Source organism: Moschus berezovskii, chromosome 2 (genome assembly GCF_049115385.1).
Source record: "Moschus berezovskii isolate FMDL1 chromosome 2, NW_MosBer_1.0, whole genome shotgun sequence".
NCBI classification, from domain to species: domain Eukaryota; kingdom Metazoa; phylum Chordata; class Mammalia; order Artiodactyla; family Moschidae; genus Moschus; species Moschus berezovskii.
The window spans coordinates 108,414,829-108,434,362 of record NC_142461.1 but is presented as its reverse complement, the minus strand read 5'-3'; the positions used below and the strand labels follow the sequence as shown (position 1 = coordinate 108,434,362).

Sequence of the window (19,534 nt, the reverse complement as noted above, 5' to 3'; positions counted from 1 at the left end):
ACGATAATCAAAGCTATCATTTTGCCAGTAATCATGTACGAATGTGAGGAGTGGACCATAAAGAAGGCTGAACACCAAAGAATTGATCCTTTTGAACTGTGGTGCTGGAGAAGACTCTTGAGAGTCCCTTCGACAGCAAGGAGATCAAACCAGTCAATCCTAAAGGAAGTCAACCCTGAATATTCATTGAAATGACGGATCCTGAAGCTCCAATCATTGGCCACTTGATGTGAAGAGCCCACTCATTAGAAAAGACCTTGATGCTAGGAAAGATTGAAGGCAAAAGGAGAAGGGGGTGGCAGACAATGAGATAGTTAAATAGCATCACTGACTCAATGGACATGAGTTTGAGCAAACTGGGAGATCATGGAGGACAGAAGAGCCCAGCATGCTGCAGTCCGTGGGGTAGCAGAGAGTCACACACAACTTAATGACTGAACAGCAGCAGCAGCAACATATATGCACTTAATATCAGTTCAGTTCAGTTAGTCGCTCAGTCGTGTCCGACTCTCCGCGACCCCATGAATCACAGCACACCAGGCCTCCCTGTCCATCACCAACTCCCGGAGTTCACTCAAACTCATGTCCACAGCATCGGTGATGCCATCCAGCCATCTCATTCTCTGTCGTCCCCTTCTCCTCCCGCCCCCAACCTTTCCCAGCATCAGAGTCTTTTCCAGTGAGTCAACTCGTCGCATGAGGTGGCCAAAGTACTGCAGTTTCAGCTTTAGCATCAGTCCTTCCGATGAACACCCAGAACTGATCTCCTTTAGAATGGACTGGTTGGATCTCCTTGCAGTCCAAGGGACTCTCAAGAGTCTTCTCCAACACCACAGTTCAAAAGCATCAATTCTTCGGCGATCAGCTTTCTTCACAGTCCAACTCTCACATCCATACATGACCACTGGAAAAACCATAGCCTTGACTAGATGGACCTTGGTTGGCAAAGTAATGTCTCTGCTTTTATATTAAAAAGGTTGGTCATAACTTTCCTTCCAAGGAGCAAGCGTCTTTTAATTTCCTGGCTGCAATCAGCATCTGCAGTGATTTTGGAGCCCCAAAAAATAAAGTCTGACACTGTTTCCACTGTTTTCCATCTATTTCCCATGAAGTGATGGGACCAGATGCCATGATCTTTGTTTTCTGAATGTTGAGCTTCAAGCCAACCTTTTCACTCTCCTCTTTCACTTTCATCAAGAGGCTTTTGAGTTCCTCTTCACTTTTTGCCATAAGGGTGGTGTCATCTGCATGTCTGAGGTTATTGATATTTCTCCCAGCAATCTTGATTCCAGCTTGTGCTTCTTCCAGCCCAGCGTTCCTCATGACATACTCTGCATATAAGTTAAATAAGCAAGGTGACAATATACATCCTTGACGTACTCCTTTACCTATTTGGAACCAGTCTGTTGTTCCATGTACAGTTCTGACTGTTGCTTCCTGACCTGCATACAGGTCAGGATGACCTGCACACAGGTCAGGATGACCTGCACTTAATATAGGAGCACCCAAATGTCTCAAACAATACTAACAGACATAAAAGGAGAAATCGACAAGAATACAATAATAGGAGACTTTTACACCTCATTTAAGTCAATGGACAGATCTTCTAGACAGGAAATGAATAAGGCAGCAGAGATCCCGAGTGATACAATAGTACAGTTAAGACTTAATTGATATGTTCAGATCATTAAAACCCCTATCCCCCCAGAGTACGCATTCTTTACACGCACCTGAAACGTTCTCTAGAATTGACCACATACTAGGGCACAAATGGGCCTCGGTGAATTTTAAAAGTATAGAAATAATCTTAAGCATCTTTTCTGACCACAGTGGCATGAAACTAGAAATCAGTGACAGAAAAATAAATAAGAAAAAATTATTCCATGGAAACAAAAGAACATACTACTAAAAAAACTAATGAATGAATAGTAAAACAAAGAGGAAATTAAAAAATACCTTCAGGCAAATGAAAACACAGCCATACAAAAATCTATGGGATGCAACAAAAGCAATTCTTAGAGGGAAGTTTATAGCAATGCAGGCCTTCCTCAAAGTAACAGGAAAAATCTTGAACAACCTAATTTGCCACTTAAAAGAATTAGAAAAAGAAGAACTAATAAAACCTAAAGTCAGCAGAAGGAAGGAATAATAAAGATCAAATAGGGAATAAATAGAGATTTAAAGCAATAGAAAATATCAATAAAACTAAGAGCTAGTTCTTTAAAGAGGAAAGCTTCTGCACAGCAAAGGAAACTGTAAACAAACTGAAAAGATTCAAAGAATGGGAGAAAATATTTACAAATGATGCAGCCAGCAAGGGCTTAGTTTTCAAACTATACAAGCAGCTCATACAACTCAACAGCTAAAAAGGAAAAAAAAAAAAAAAAACACTTTAAAATGGGCAGAAGACCTAATTTGACATTTCTCCAAAGAAATATAAAGGGACTATAGGCACATGAAAAGGTACTCAACATAGCTAATTAGAGAATTGCAAATCAAACTGCGATGAAATACCACCGTACACCGGTCAGAATAGCTATTATTAAAAACTCTACAAGTAACAAATGCTGGAGAAGATATGGAGAAAAAGGGACCCTCCTACACTGTTGTTGGTGGGAATGTAAGTAGGTACAGCCACTATGGAAAACCATAATAAAAGTTCCTAAGAAAACTAAAACTAGAAATACTGTTTGATTCATCAATCCCACTCCCGTGTATATATGCAGACAAAACTCTAATCTAAAAAAGAAATGTGCACCCTTATGTTCATAGCAGCGCTATTCACAATAGCCAAGACATGGAAACAACCTAAATATCCATCAACTTAGGAATGGATAAAGAAGTAGTAGTACATATATACAATGGAATATTACTCAGCCATGATAAACAGAATGAAATCATGCCATTTGCAGCAACATGGATTAGGGATTATCATAATAGGTGAAGTAAGTCAGAAAGAGAAAGACAAATAGCATATGATATCACTTACATGTGAAGTCTAAAATATGACAGATGAACCTATCTACAAAACAAACTCATGGATGTAGAGAAGAGCTGTGGTTGCTGTGGGGAAGAGAGTTCAGGGAAGGATGTAGTGGGAGGTTGGGATTAGCAGATCTGAGCTATTACAGAGGGAATGGACAAACAACAAGGGTCTGCTGTATAGCACAATATTGTATATTCAGTATCCTGTGATTAACCGTAGTGGAAAAGGATATTAATAAAAGTGTATATTTGTATAACTGAATCACTTTCTGTACAGCAGAAATTCACATACCATTGTAGGTCAACTATGTGTCAATAAAAACTTTTAAAAAGACAAATGATTACATTGTAACCTGGATTGTGTTCAGTTCAGTTCAGTTCAGTCGCTCAGTCGTGTCCGACTCTCCACAACCCCATGAATCACAGCACGCCAGGCCTCCCTGTCCATCACCAACTCCTGGAGTACACTCAAACTCATGTCCACAGAGTCGGTGATGCCATCCAGCCATCTTATTCTCTGTCGTCCCCTTCTCCTCCCGCCCCCAACCTTTCCCAGCATCAGAGTCTTTTCCAGTGAGTCAACTCGTCGCATGAGGTGGCCAAAGTATTGCAGTTTCAGCTTTAGCATCAGTCCCTCCAATGAACATCCAGGACTGATCTCCCTTAGAATGGACTGGTTGGATCTCCTTGCAGTATAAGGGACTCTCAAGAGTCTTCTCCAACACCACAGTTCAAAAGCATCGATTCTTCGGCGATCAGCCTTCTTCACAGTCCAACTCTCACATCCATACATGACCACGGGAAAAACCATTGCCTTGACTAGATGGACCTTGGTTGGCAAAGTAATGTCTCTGCTTTTTAATATACTGTCAAGGTTGGTCATAACTTTCCTTCCAAGGAGCAAGAGTCTTTTAATTTCATGGCTGCAGTCAGCATCTGCAGTGATTTTGGAGCCCAAAAAAATAAAGCCTGACACTGTTTCCACTGTTTTTCCATCTATTTCCCATGAAGTGATGGGACCAGATGCCATGATCTTTGTTTTCTGAATGTTGAGCTTCAAGCCAGCCTTTTCACTCTCCTCTTTCACTTTCATCAAGAGGCTTTTGAGTTCCTCTTCACTTTCTGCCATAAGGGTGGTGTCATCTGCATATCTGAGGTTATTGATATTTCTCCCAGCAATCTTGATTCCAGCTTTTGCTTCTTCCAGCCTAGCGTTCCTCATGGTGTACTCTGCATATAAGTTAAATAAGCAAGGTGACAATATACAACCTTGACGTATGCCTTTTCCTATTTGGAACCAGTCTGTTGTTCCATGTCCAGTTCTAACTGTTGCTTCCTGACCTGCATACAGGTTTCTCAAGAGGCAGGTCAGGTGGTCTGGTATTCCCATCTCTTTCAGAATGTTCCACAGTTTATCGTGATCGACACAGTCAAAGGCTTTGGCATAGTCAATGAAGCAGAAATAGATGTTTTTCTGGAACTCTCTTGCTTTCTCCATGATCCAGCGGATGTTGGCAATTTGATCTCTGGTGCCTCTGCCTTTTCTAAAACCTGCTTGAACATCTGGGAGTTCACGGTTTACATACTGCTGAAGCCTGGCTTGGAGAATTTTGAGCATGACTTTACTAGCGTGTGAGACGAGTGCAATTGTGTGGTAGTTTGAGCATTATTTGGCATTGCCTTTCTTTGGGATTGTGTTGACATCATGTAAAAGAGTGGATGCAAAGCCCACAGAGGTTCCTGTTTTTTAATGATTTTTTTTGTGTGTTCGTTAAAACATACATAACATAAAATTTGCCATGTTAGCCATTCTTCAGCGTGTGGTTTAGTGGCATTAAGTACACTGACATTTTTGTGTAACCATCACCATCATCCATCCTGAGAACTTTATCATCGTTTCAAACTGAAACTCTATACCCTAACTCCCCATTTCCTGCAGGCGCTGACAATCACCATCTACTTTTTGCCTCTGTATTTGATTCCTCTGGATACCTTTTATAAATGGAATCATACAGTACTTGTTCTTTTTTTGTTGGCTTATTTCACTTAATTCCTGTTTTTAAGGGTTATCTATGTTGTGTGGGGCACATCAGAATTTCCTTCCTTTTTAAGTTGAAATAATATGCCTTTACATATATATACCATGATTTGTTTATCCATGCATCCACTGATGGACATTTGGGTTATTTACACCTTTTGGCTGCTGTGAACACTGGTGTACAAATATTTCATTAGGTCCCTGCTTTCAGTTCTTGGGGGTAGATACCGAGAAGTGAAAGAGCTGGATTATATGGCATGTTCTCTTTCCTTAGAAAATAGAATCAGGATAAATTGCTTTTAAAAGTCTTTATTTGTATGTGTGTACTTTAATTCTAGGAATTCAGTGACCCCATGGGTATAGTCCATGGAATTCTCTGGGCTAGAATACTGGAGTGAGTAGCCTTTCCCTTCTCCAGGGGATCTTCCCAACCCAGGTATCGAACCCAGTCTCCCACGTTGCGGGCAGATTCTTTACCAGCTGGGCCACAAGGGAAGCCCAAGAATACTAGAGTGGGTAGCCTATCCCTTCTTCAGCGATTCTCCCCAACCCAGGAATCAAACCAGGGTCTCTTGCATTGCAGGTGGATTCTTTACCAACTGAGCTATCAGGGAAGCCCCATCAAAATGATCAGAGTAGCTTTTATAAATAAGGAATTTTATAAATCCCCTGCTGTGCGTCCTGTGCTAACAGATACTTATAAGATCCAATACCTAAAAAACATAACTATACAGAAATAAAGTATGAGCCATCGGTGTGATAGACAAGAGTGCAGTGACTAAAATGTTTCTGAATACCATTTTGTGACAGTTGGGAAATGTTTACTATACAATGTTGAGTCAAAATCAGAATCCCAGACATGACTCTAACTTTTATATATGTAAGCAACATATTTGTTTGCATTTAAATATTTATAAATTGATTTCCACTCATAAACATAGGAAATGTACCAAAATGTGGTAATCTCTAGTTGGTGGGAATATGAGGGATTATTTTTCTCCTTTATACTTTTCTATTGTTTTCCAAATTTTCTGAAGTGTCCATGCATTATTTTTATAATCTTAAAAAATACGTATTAAAATGATTCTCAAAATTTAGTATTTTAGTGATTAGAAAGGACTGAATAGATTTAATTTCTGGCAGAGCGTGCCAGAAAATTATACCCAAGACTAAATAACTCTTTTTCCTTAGAAGAAGATAAAATAGGATTAAAATACTGGGATTAATATGTTAAGGTTATAATACGGCAAGTGGATATCTAGTGTTTCAGGTACATACACACATTAAGGCATGTCTGGAGTAAAATTCCTAATTGTCCACCCGAAACGTTATCATCAAGATGTTCTCACCTGCTTCCTAGCTGCCTGCCTGTTAAGTCTCTTCGTTCGTGTTCAACTCTGTGCAACCCTATGGACTATAACCTACCAGGCTCTACTGTCCATGGGATTCTCCAGGCAAGAATACGGAAGTGGGTTGCCATGCCATTCTCCAGGGTATCTTCCTGACCCAGGGATCGAACCCACGTCTCTTACTTTTCCTGCATTAGCAGGCAGGTTCTTTACCATCGGCACCACCTCAGAAGCAGAAGTCAGAAAGCAGACCTCAGAGACGGACTTGTCCTGTGCAGTCAAATTGATCCTCCTGAATTGTACCTCTAAGAGTTTAGATTGTGCAGAGGCTGTTTCTTTCTAGAAGGTTTTGGTCCAAGGAATAATGACTGAAAAGTAAGTCAAAACGAACATGCATTTTATAGATTTGCCTATAATGAACATTCTCTCACTGTGACCAGACCAACCCCACCTTTATTGTTTGAGAAATCATCCACTGTCCATACCGTCTCTTTAGGGACTTAAAACCCCTAAGGCACTTCTTTTGTTTAAATTGCACTTCATTTGAATCAAACTATACTTTAATAAAGTAAGATTTCAACCATCAAAACAAAAGCTGTAAAATATTGTCCGTAACTGAAATGTTCTTTGTTTCTAGATAATTATATGACGTTATCTCGTTTAATTGATTTCTTAAGAAGATGTGGAAAACTTGAAGATGTTCCACGATTTTTCTTAATGGCTGAGAAACGAAACTCCAGAGCAAAACTGGAGCCAGGATTTCAGTACTGTAAAGGATTATATCTTTGGTAAATCTATTAGCAAATAAACTCTATATAATGTTTTTTTTCTCATTGAATTACAAAATTTCTGCATTTTAAAGTGATAGTTTTATTTACTAAATAAAATAAATTATAAATGATTTAAAGTTTGTAGTGATTGAAATAAGTAATTTTTTTTTTTAACATCTAACAAGGTATACTGGAGAACCAAACGATGCCCTTCGACATTTTAATAAAGCTCGGAAAGACAGTGACTGGGGCCAAAACGCCCTTTATAATATGATAGAAATCTGTTTGAATCCAGATAATGAAACTGTTGGAGGTGAAGTATTTGAAAATCTGGATGCAGATCTAGGGTGAGTAGTAGTTGATAAGATACACTTTAAAAAAAAAAAAAAGAAACACTTGTTGGGGCAAATAAGCAAGGGTATTTTATAAAGGAGAACTAAATTCCAGGATAGCACTAATGAAAGTTTAGTGAATAAATCATCTGTAATAACTCTTTTCTGAAACAAGTATGAAATGCTTATGGAACGTTTCCTAAATCAGAATCAGTTCAGTTCAGTCGCTCACTCGTGTCCGACTCTTAGAGACCCCATGAACCATAGCACGCCAGGCCTCCCTGTCCATCACCAACTCCCGGAGTTCACTCAAACTCATGTCCATCGAGTTGGTAATGATATCCAGCCACCTCATTCTCTGTCTTCCCCGTCTCCTCCTACCCCCAATCGCTCCCAGCATCAGAGTCTTTTCCAGTGAGTCAACTCATCGCATGAGGTGGCCGAAGTATTGGAGTCTCAGCTTTAGCATAAGTCCTTCCAATGAACACCCAGGATCGATCTCCTCTAGAATGGACTGGTTGGATCTCCTTGCAGTCCAAGGGACTCTCAAGAGTCTTCTCCAGCACCACAGTTCAAAAGCATCAATTCTTTGGCGATCAGCCTTCCTCACAGTCCAACTCTCATATCCATACATGACCACGGGAAAAACCATAGCCTTGACTAGAAGGACCTTGGTTGGCAAGGTAATGTCCCTGCTCTTTAATATGCTATCTAGGTTGGTCATAACTTTCCTTCGATGTTATTAAAGAGAGCCCCCCAGTTACTCTGTAAAAAATGGGATGAATTGTAGAGTTTGATTACTTTGGAAAAAATTGTCCACATAACAGAAACTTCCTAACGTGATAGCTATCTGCCAAACCCTGTGCCCTATACTTTATTAACGCACTGTCTTATTAATATTTATTCCCTATTACAACATTGTGAAAAAGCTCCAAGTTAACCTGTCTGATGTGATGGAGTTAGAATATGGCGGAGGCAAGGTCTAGGTTGAGTCCTACCTGGCCTCAGCACATCTGCTGCCAGCCTTGTGGTGCGCCACTGGTCAGTGGCTATATTTCTCTCAGGGTGTGTTTGTTGCTTGTCCTTTCCTCAGAATCGAGGAGGCAGGGAGGGGAGCGTATAAGGATGTAAAGGGAATAGAAGAGACAGTTTCTGCCTCCAGGAACATGCATTTGACCTGGTAGGCAAGACAGTATCTGAAACCATTCAATCTCCAACAAAACAGAAATGGGTTAAGTTGATGTTAAGTATTGGAGGAATTCGTAGAAATCATAGCAGTTGGGGGAAGCTGCATAGAGTGGAAGAAAATAGGACCCAGTTGCTGAGATGTGTCAGGGACAGCTTTGAAGGCTTGGATCATAGAGGCCCATGGAAGGATTTACAGGAAGGGAGAGGTTTGTTTTAGAAAGGTTAGAGTATCCTACTGTTGTTATGAAACTAAAGGCTGTCCACATGGAAATCTTCAGCCATGGGTTGAACACACCAAATTCAGAGTACAGAACTCAAAAGGGAAGTCAGAGCTGGAGATACAAATTTGGGGGACCAGTGCTGAGTGGGTAGTCGGGACCCCATGAATGACCTGTTTTCAAGTATAATGCAGTAATGGAAGTCTAAGAACTAAATTTGGGGTGTGCTAACACAGCAAATTTGGAAAACTCAGCAGTGGCCACAGGACTGGAAAAGGTCAGTCTTCATTCCAATCCCAAAGAAAGGCAATGCCAAAGAATGCTCAAACTACTGCACAGTTGCACTCATCTCACACGCTAGGAAAGTCATGCTCAAAATTCTCCAAGCCAGGCTTCAGCAATATGTGAAGCGTGAACTTCCAGATGTTCAAGCAGGTTTTAGAAAAGGCAGAGGCACCAGAGATCAAATTGCCAACATCCGCTGGATCATGGAGAAAGCAAGAGTTCCAGAAAAACATCTATTTCTGCTTCATTGACTATGCCAAAGCCTTTGACTATGTGGATCACAATAAACTGTGGAACATTCTGAAAGAGATGGGAATCCCAGACCACCTGACCTGCCTCTTGAGAAACCTGTATGCAGGTCAGGAAGCAATAGTTAAAACTGGACATGGAACAACAGACTGGTTCCAAATAGGAAAAGGAGTACGTCAAGGTTGTATATTGTCACCCTGTTTATTTAACTTCTATGCAGAGTACATCATGAGGAACGCTGGGCTGGAAGAAGCACAAGCTGGAATCAAGATTGCCGGGAGAAATATCAATAACCTCAGATATGCAGATGACACCACCCTTATGGCAGAAAGTGAAGAGGAACTCAAAGGCCTCTTGATGAAAGTGAAAGAGGAGAGTGAAAAGTTTGGCTTGAAGCTCAACATTCAGAAAACGAAGATCATGGCATCTGGTCCCATCACTTCATGGGAAATAGATGGGGAAACAGTGGAAACAGTGTCATATTTTTTTGGGCTCCAAAATCACTGCAGATGCCGATTGCAGCGGAAATTAAAAGATGCTTACTCCTTGGAAGGAAAGTTATGACCAACCTAGATAGCATATTAAAAAGCAGAGACATTACTTTGCCATCCAAGGTCCGTCTAGTCAAGGCTATGGTTTTCCCGTGGTCATGTACGGATGTGAGAGTTGGACTGTGAAGAAAGCTGATCACTGAAGAATTGATGCTTTTGAACTGTGGTGCTGGAGAAGACTCTTGAGAGTCCCTTGTACTGCAAGGAGATCCAACCAGTCCATTCTAAAGGAGATCAATCGTGGGTGTTCATTGGAAAGACTTATGCTAAAGCTGAAACTGCAATACTTTGGCCACCTCATGCGACGAGTTGACTCACTGGAAAAGAGTCTGATGCTTGGAGGGATTGGGGATGGGAGGAGACGGGGACGACAGAGAATGAGATGGCTGGATGGCATCACCGACTCAATGGACATGAGTTTGAGTGAACTCCGGGAGTTGGTGATGGACAGGGAGGCCTGGTGTGCTGTGATTCATGGGGTCTCAAAGAGTCAGACATGACTGAGCGACTGAACTGAACTGAACATTCAAGGAGATTAGAGGAGGAAGAGAGGTAAGGAAAGGACAATGACTTTGGTGGAAAGAGAAGGAAAACTCTAATCTTAAAAAACAAAGAAGAGGAGCTTGGGAGAAGGTTACCAACAGTGTAAAACGTTTTAGAGAAGGTAAAAGCCTGAGAAGATCAGGGGCTTCAGTCATTATTAGGCTTTGAGAATGTAATTTCCTTTTGTTCATTGATTTACTAATACATTATATTCAGGTGTGGTTCAGTATATAAGAAAATTGCTATTGCACAAATTGTTATTGCACTTAAAATGTACAGCCTTTTGACAAATACAGAATTTATTTTCTTAAAAGTCTTAATAGGCAACAGGGTGAGGAAAATTAAGTACACTTTATATGTCTGGCAAACTTAGATTCAAATCCTAGGTTTAATATAGATATGTGACCTTTGGAAAATTATTAATACTTTCTCTGTTGGAGCCTTGGTTTTCTCATATATAAAATGGATTCAGCATTGATTGAATGAAGTAATACAGTGCTTGGCACATAGTAAGAACTTTAACATAGTTACTTTCTGCTCCCTCCTTTTTAAAAATTAATTTTTTTAAATTGAAGTACAGTTGATTTACAATATTTTATTGTCTTGTTTTTTCAATATCTGAGCGAATATGCTATTTGATAATTGGATGATTCTACTTATCCTAAATTCAGTTTTGTATTTGTGAAATGAATACACTTAGCACAGGTGGATAGTATCCAGTTTTTGTTTTCAATTTAAAGTGAATAAATGTCTAATGATGTTTGATTGAAGCTATGTTAGTTTTGTTTTTTAAAACTAAGTGTGCTTTAATTTATATTAGAAAAGAATAAATGATATTCTTCAATAGGATTAGTTTTAAATTAGTTAGAAAAGTAGAAACCAGTATACGCTCAAGCTCATTCTAATCTCAATGAATTTTGTTTCATGAGTAATAGATATTAACAGATTTATTTTTAATTGTATACAGTAAATCAACTGAGAAGCAAGAGTCTGTGCAGTTAGCAGTGAGAACAGCAGAAAAGCTCCTTAAAGAACTAAAACCTCAGACTGTTCAGGGTCATGTACAGCTTCGCATAATGGAAAACTATTGCCTAATGGCCACCAAACAGAAATCTAATGTGGAGCAGGCACTGAATACCTTCAGTGAAATAGCAGCATCTGAGGTTAGTAGATTTTCTTTTTCAACTTCACATGTTACCTTTCCTTGCTGTGTTTAGTCGCATAGTTGTGTCCAGCTCTTTGCAACCCCATGAACTGTAGGCTACCAGGCTTGTCTGTCCATGGGGATTCTCCAGTCAAGAATACTGCAGTGAGTTACCATGCCCTCCTCCAGGGAAATCTTCCCAACCCAGGATTCAAACCCAGGTCTCCCACATTGCAAGCAGATTCTTTACCACGTACTCCACCAGTACCTTTCCCTGGTGGTGTAGATATACGTGTTTTTATTAGTTGTTTATTTTCTGAAGATGGACTTCATTATTTACAATTATTAAAAATTAGGAATACAGCTTGGTATGATTTTCCATCAGGCACCTTTGTTTTCAGAGGAGGCATTGTTAAATGCGCATTGTTAAATGCTGATGTGTTGCTATCAGTTCAGTTCAGTCGCTCAGTCATGTCCAACTCTTTGCAACCCTATGGACTGCAGCACACCAGCCCTCCCTGTCCATCACCAACTCCCAGAGTTTACTCAAACTCATGTCCATTGAGTCGGTGATGCCATCCAATTTATCTCATCCTCTGTCATCGCCTTTTCCTCCCACCTTCAGTCTTTCCCCGCATCCGGGTCTTTTCAGATGAGTCAGTTCTTCACATCAGGTGGCCAGAGTATTAGAGTTTCAGCTTCAGCATCAGTCCTTCCAATGAATATTCAGGACTGATCTCCTTTAGAATGGACTGGTTGGATCTCCTTGCTGTCCAAGGGACTCTCAAGAGTCTTCTCCAACACCACAGTTCAAAAGCATCAATTCTTCGGCAATCAGCTTTCTTTCTAGTCCAACTCTCACATCCATACATGACTACTGGAAAAGCCATAGCTTTAACTAAACGGACCTTTGTTGGCAAAGTAATGTCTTTGCTTTTTAATATGATGTCTTGGTTGGTCATAACTTTTCTTCCAAGGAGCAAGCATCTTTTAGTTTCATGGCTGCAATCACCATCTGCAGTGATTTTGGAGCCCCCCAAAATAAAGTCAGCCACTGTTTCCCCATCTATTTCCCATGAAGTGATGGGACCAGATGCCATGATCTTAGTTTTCTTACTGTTGAGTTTTAAACCAACTTTTTCACTCTCCTCTTTCACTTTAATCTAGAGGCTCTTTAGTTGTTCTTCACTTTCTGCCATAAGGGTGGTGTCATCTGCATATCTGAGGTTATTGATATTTCTTCTGGCAGTCTTGATTCCAGCTTGTGCTTCATCCAGTCCAGCATTTCTCATGATGTACTCTGCATAGAAGTTAAGTAAGCAGGGTGACAATATACAGCCTTGATGTACTCCTTTCCCGAATGGAACCAGTCTGTTGTTCCATGTCCAGTTCTAACTGTTGCTTCTTGACCTGCATACAGATTTCTCAGGAGGCAGGTAAGGTGGTTTGGTATTCCCATCTCTTTCAGAATTTTCCATAGTTTGTTGTGATCCACACAGTCAAAGCCTTTGGCATAGTCAGTGAAGCAGATGTTTTTCTGGAACTCTCTTGCTTTTTTGATGATCCAGCAGGTGTTGGCAATTTGATCTCCAGTTCCTCTGCCTTTTCTAAATCTAGCTTGAACATCTGGAATTTCACAGTTCATGTATTTCTGAAGCCTGACTTGGAGAATTTTAAGCATTACTTTATTAGCATGTTAGATGAGAAAAATTGTGCAGTAGTTTGAGCATTCTTTGGCATTGCCTTTCTTTGGGATTGGAATGAAACCTGACCATTTCCACTACTGTGGCCACTACTGAGTTTTCCAAATTTGCTGGCATATTGAGTGCAGCACTTTCACAGCATCATCTTTCAGGATTTGAAATAGCTGTGGGGGAGCCTGGTGGGCTTCCGTCTATGGGGTCACACTGAATCGGACACGACTGAAGTGACTTAGCAGCAGCAGCAGCAGCAGTACTGGAATTCCATCACCTCCACTCACTTTGTTCGTATGATGCTTCCTAAGGCCCACTTGACTTCACATTCCAGGATGTCTGGCTCTAGGCGAGTGATCACACCATCCTGATTATCTGGGTCGTGAAGATCTTTTTGTACAGTTCTTCTGTGTATTCTTGCCACCTCTTCTTAATATCTTCTGCTTCTGTTAGGTCCATACCATTTCTGTCCTTTATTGTGCCCATCTTATATGAAAATTCCCTTGGTATCTCTAATTTTCTTAAAGAGATCTCTAGTCTTTCCCATTCTATTGTTTTCCTCTGTTTCTTTGCACTGATCACTGAAGAAAGGCTTTCTTATCTCTCCTTGCTGTTCTTTGGAACTCTGTATTCAAATGTGTTGTTATACTCTGTATTCAAATACGTTGTTATATTTATCTCTATTACAATGGTGAGTTCTTGAGAAGGGAAATTCTACAGGAGGGCAAAAATTAATTCTCAAGGGAATGATTTTATCATGTGTTATAGGTATAGCCTAGGTTAACCTACTAAGTGGAAATAAATACCAGAGTGCCTTGATATCACCTTTTCACTTATGTGAACCTGAAATTTTTCCAGCTCTAAGGACTAAGTGAGATCAGTACTGACAACTTGTAATTCAATCATGCAAATAATATTATTCTTTAGCAAGACTGTAATCACCCCCTGCAACAGTAATAATAATATTTAACAATAATGAATTTTTATTGTTAAATCAAAGGCTTTCTCTTTTCACCCCATTCAAACCCACCACCCTCATTACCCTCTGGGCCATCTATTTACCCTTCGCTGGTACAATGCTCTACTGTCCAATTACTTGTTATTAAGGAAAGAATCCTAGGTACCCACTCCATCAATGGGCTTCCCTGGTGTCTCAGTGGTAATAATCCACTTGCCAATGCAGAAGACATGGGTTCGATCCCTGCTTCAGGAAGATCCCCTGGAGAAAGAAATGGCAACCTACTCCTGTATTCTTGCCTGGGAAATCTGATGGACAGAGGAGCCTGGTGGGCTATAGCCTGTGGGGTCACAAAGAGTCCCACATGACTTAGTGACTAAACAATAGCTCCATCAACTGTTGGTAATAGCTAGTTCTAAGTATACTGGCATGTTGTGATTCATGGGGTCGCAAAGAGTCGGACACGACTGAGGGACTGAACTGAAGTATACACTAGTTATGTTCTTCCACCATGAAAGACTAATAATTTGGGAACTCTCAGAGGATATACAGAATTTTGCTGTGTTTTCTTCTGGTTCAAAGATCACAGTGACAACAGTAAATCAAAACCCTATGCTGAAATTGTCTTATTTTTCTCTCTTATTTTGGTTCATTTTGTTTTGTCTTATTAAAATTTGGGGCTCTTTCAGTTATCCTAACCCTTATGAACTTTTCATTTTAAGAACTTTCTTTGGGGAAAATAAAATCACAAAGCATCCAAAAAATTACTATATATTTTGTAAAATATATACAAAATATGAAAAGTAAAAAAAAAACAAAACCCTATGCTGACGCCTTCCCCTGCCTCTCAGGATGCTAGAGGGCTTTGGAAAACCTGCAAGTCCTGTTGGTGCTTGGGTGCAGGTATCCCTGGTGGCATTTGGCCACCACCGCCAGCCCTCCTGGGAACAAAACAGCAAGGCAGCAGCTACGAGCTGCTGCTGGCATTGAAATAGTGTTCTCAGGAGTTGTGCTCAGTAGAATCGACTATGTGGGAGCAGATGGATGACAGCAGCTGATCCAGAAATAGGACTGTCCTACAAGTCTAAGACAATCTGCAAGAACATGATGAAGCACCATTTCAAGTAAGGTGTCATAGCTACTGAATGTTGTGAAGTAATGTTCAATCATGTAAGGTGGTTTTGAACTGTGAGGCTTAAGAGAGAACCTTAAAAAAGCACTAAGTGATATCACAGCTGTTTCCTTGAAAGACTGTGCCAGTTTTTTTGGGTTTGTTTTGGTGAGACTGCCTCATGTTTTGTCATTCTCACACGTGTGGTTAGTAATATTCTGTCCTCAGATCTGCTTGCTGACCACACTGTCCAAAGACTGCTATATGAATTGAAGTTTCATAAGTGAATTTTATCTTGCATTTTTCCCGTGTAACTCATAGGCTGTATATATTAAAGATAATGAATATTCATTGAGTAACCAGTGGGTGCTAAGCATAGACTCACAAAGAGAAGCCACATATAGTTCCTGTCTTCAAGTTTCTCATAACCTACCGAAGAAGAGGCGAGCATGCTGACAGTACTGTAAAGCAAAACCTGTTACATTCTGTTCTAAAGTTGCAAATAAAAGTGCTATAGGGGACAGTATAAGAGAGCTGAGAGACCTTTTCTGTGGAGGAAGTTATGATATAAGAAAAACCAGGATAAACTGCATTTTCACAGGCAGAAATGGGGAAGTATATGCTAAGTTAAGGGGAAAATGTTAACAAAGGCAGGGAGGCCATGAAGCTTGGCACTCAGGTTGATTGAAAAACAGGGATGTGACTGGAAGACATGGGAGGAAACAGTGGAAGATGCATTAAGCCCTAGCTGAAATGGTCCACTTCCTTTCTTTCCCTCCTCTTGGACTATAAAGGTACATCATTTATAACAGAGCTATAGCGCCTTTTGTGCTATAAAGTTGTTGCACTTTAGAGTGATAGAGAGAGAGAGAGAAGGTGGTACAGACATCCTAAGAGAGAACATCTTACGGTGTCTGCACCAGAAAAGGCATCATGGGTCCAGTGCAGGGGTTGGAATGCAGGTGTGCAGTATTAAAAACCATTCTTCAGTTCACTCAGGAGTGATCAAGCTGTGAGGAATTGATTGCTTCTAATTAAACTCAAGGAATGTAAATTTTAAATCAGGGAGCTTACTTTAAATGTTAGTATGGCATATTTTTAGTATGTGAATAGATCTCGGCATTTTTTCAGGGCCCTTCTCTTTGTGAGCTGTCCTAGGATTTGACTGACAAATACATATTAAGTCTCTATTATACTTTCCTATCTAGCCCACCTGGGATAAGGGTACAGTTCAGTAATTAATAATATCCCACATGTCTTCAAAATCCTTACCAAATTGGTTATATTTGGCATTCAAATAAAACCCTTTCTGTCACTCCTTAATTAGAACAAATTACACATTGGAACTTTAACAGAGTGTCTGAAGAACTATGGAGGTTCATAACATTGTACCGGAGGTGGTAACCAAAACCATCCCCAAGAAAAAGAAATTCAGCAAGGCAAAATGGTTGTCTGAGGAGGCCTTATGAATAGCTGAGAAAAGAAGAGGAGCAAAAGGAAAAGGAGACAGGAAAAGATGTACCCATCTGAATACAGAGTTCCAAAGAATAGCTGCTGCTGCTGCTGCTAAGTCACTTCAGTCGTGTCCGACTCTGTGTGACCCCATAGACGGAAGCCCACCAGGCTCCCCCGTCCCTGGAATTCTCCAGGCAAGAACACTGGAGTGGGTTGCCATTTCCTTCTCCAATGTGTGAAAGTGGAAAGTGAAAAGTGAAAGTGAAGTCGCTCAGTCGTGTCCGACCCTTAGTGACCCCACGGACTGCAGCCTACCAGGCTCCTCCATCCATGGGATTTTCTAGGCAATAGTACTGGAGTGGCTTGCCATTGCCTTCTCCGAAAGAATAGCTAGGAGAGATAAAAGAGTGTTCTTAAGTGAACAATGCAAAGAAATAGAGGAAAACAATAGAATGGGAAAGAGTAGAGATCTCTTCGAAAAGATTAGTGATACCAAGGGAACATTTCTTGCAAATATGGGCACAATAAAGAAGAGAAACAGTAAGGACCTAACAGAAGCAGAAGAGATTAAGAAGAACTGACAGGAAAACACAGAAGAACTATACAGAAAAAGGTCTTAATGACCAAATTAAGGTCATTAAGATAACCACGATGGTGCGGTTACTTACCTAGAGCCAGACACCCTAGAGTGTGAAGCTAAGTGGGCCTTAGAAAGCATTACTGTGAACAAAGTTAGTGAAGGTGAAGGAATTCCAGCAGAGCTATTTAAAATCCTGAAAGACAATGTTGTTGAAGTGCTGCACTCAATATACCAGCTATTTGGAAAACTCAGCAGTGGCCACGGTACTGGAAAAGGTGTGTTTTCATTTCAATCCCAAAGAATATTCAAACTACCACAGTTGCACTCATTTCACATGCTAACAAGGTAACACTCAAAAACCTTCAAGCTAGGCTTCAACAGTACATGAACTGAGAACTTCCAGATATACAAGCTGGATTTAGAAAAGGCAGAGGAACGAGAGATCAAATTGCCAACATCTGCTGGATTATAGAAAAAGCAAGAGAATTCCAGAAAAACATCTACTTCTGCTTCATTGACTATGCTAAAGCCTTTGACTGTGTGGATCACAACAGACTGTGGAAAATTCTTAAAGAGATAGGAATACCAGACTACTTTACCTGGCTCCTGAGAATCCTGTGTGCAAGACAAAAGCAGCACATGGAACCAGACATGGAGCAATGGACTGGTTCAAAATTGGGAAAGGAGTGCACCAAGGCTGTATATTGTCACCCTGTTTGTTTAATTTATATGCGGAGTACATCATGTGAAATACCGGGTTGGATGAAGCAAAAGCTGGAATCAAGATTGCCGGGAGAAACAATCTCAGATATGCAGATGACACCACCCTCATGGCAGAAAGTGAGAGGAACTAAAGAGCCTCTTGATGAAGGTCAAAGAGGACAGTGGCTTAAAAAAAAACCTGGCTTAAAACTCAACATGCAAAAACCTTAACATCATGGCATCTGGTCTCATCACTTTATGGCAAATAGAAGGGGAAACAATGGAAACAGTGACAGAGTTTATTTTCTTGGGCTCCAAAATCACTATGAACCATGACTGCAGTCATGAAATTAAGATGCTTGCTCCAGAAGAAAAGCTATGACAAACCTAAACTGTGTATTAAAAAGCAGAGCCATCACTTTGCTGACAAAGGTCTGTATATGCTTTGGTTTTTCCAGTCATGCACAGATGTGAGAATTATACCATAAAGAAGGCTGAGCACCAAAGAATTGATGCTTTTGAACTGTGGTACTTGTGAAGACTCTGAGAGTTCCTTGAAGAGCACGGAGATCAAACCAGTCAATCCTAAAGGAAATCAACCCTGAATATTCATTGGAAGGAGTGATGCTGAGGCTGAAACTCCAGTACTTTGGAATCAAACATGTCCAGGAAGCACAGAGAGTCCAAGACAGAATAAACCCAAGAAAAATACACCAAGGCACATGATAATCAAACTGACAAAAATTAAAGACAAAGATAAATTATTAAAAGCAACAAAGGAAAAAAGACGAATAACATCCAAGGAAAAACCCATAAGGTTATCAGCCAATTTCTCAATTAACATCCAACATAGGAGCACCTCAATTTGTAAGGCGAATACTAACACATACAGGGAGAAATCGACAATAACACAATAATAGTGGGGGACTTTAATACCCCACTTTCATCAATGGACAGATCATCCAAACAATAAGGAAACACAGGCCTTAAAATTATACTTTTCACGAGTTGGACTTATTGATATTTATAGACTATTCTATCCAAAAGCAGCAGACTACACATTTTTCTCAAGTGCATGCAGAACATTCTCCAGGATTGAGCTCATGTTGGGCCATAAAGCGAGCCTTGGTAAATTTAAGAAAATCAAAATCATATCAAGCATCTTTTCTGATCACAATGCTACGAGATTAGAAATAAATTACAAGGAAAAAAAACTCTAAAAAACACAAACAGGTGGTGGATAAACAGTATGCTACTGAACAACCAGTGGATCGCTGAAGAAATCAAAGAGGAAATTAAAAAAAAAAACTAGAGACAAGTGAAAATGAAAGGACAGTGGTCCAGAACGTATGGGATGCAGCAAAGGCAGTTGTAAGAGGGAA

The 19,534-nt window shown here is 40.2% G+C and overlaps 1 protein-coding gene across 1 annotated transcript in view; it reads left to right on the top strand.

Moving 5' to 3' along the window:
- The window catches only part of TTC21B (tetratricopeptide repeat domain 21B), a 124,575-nt gene that overhangs the window by 85,776 nt on the left and 19,265 nt on the right, over window positions 1–19,534 (top strand). The window contains exons 23-25 of the mRNA XM_055398931.2: window positions 7,010–7,160; window positions 7,328–7,489; window positions 11,476–11,671. Coding sequence (XP_055254906.1) covers window positions 7,010–7,160; window positions 7,328–7,489; window positions 11,476–11,671 — 509 coding nt within the window. The remainder of the gene's footprint in view (window positions 1–7,009; window positions 7,161–7,327; window positions 7,490–11,475; window positions 11,672–19,534) is intronic.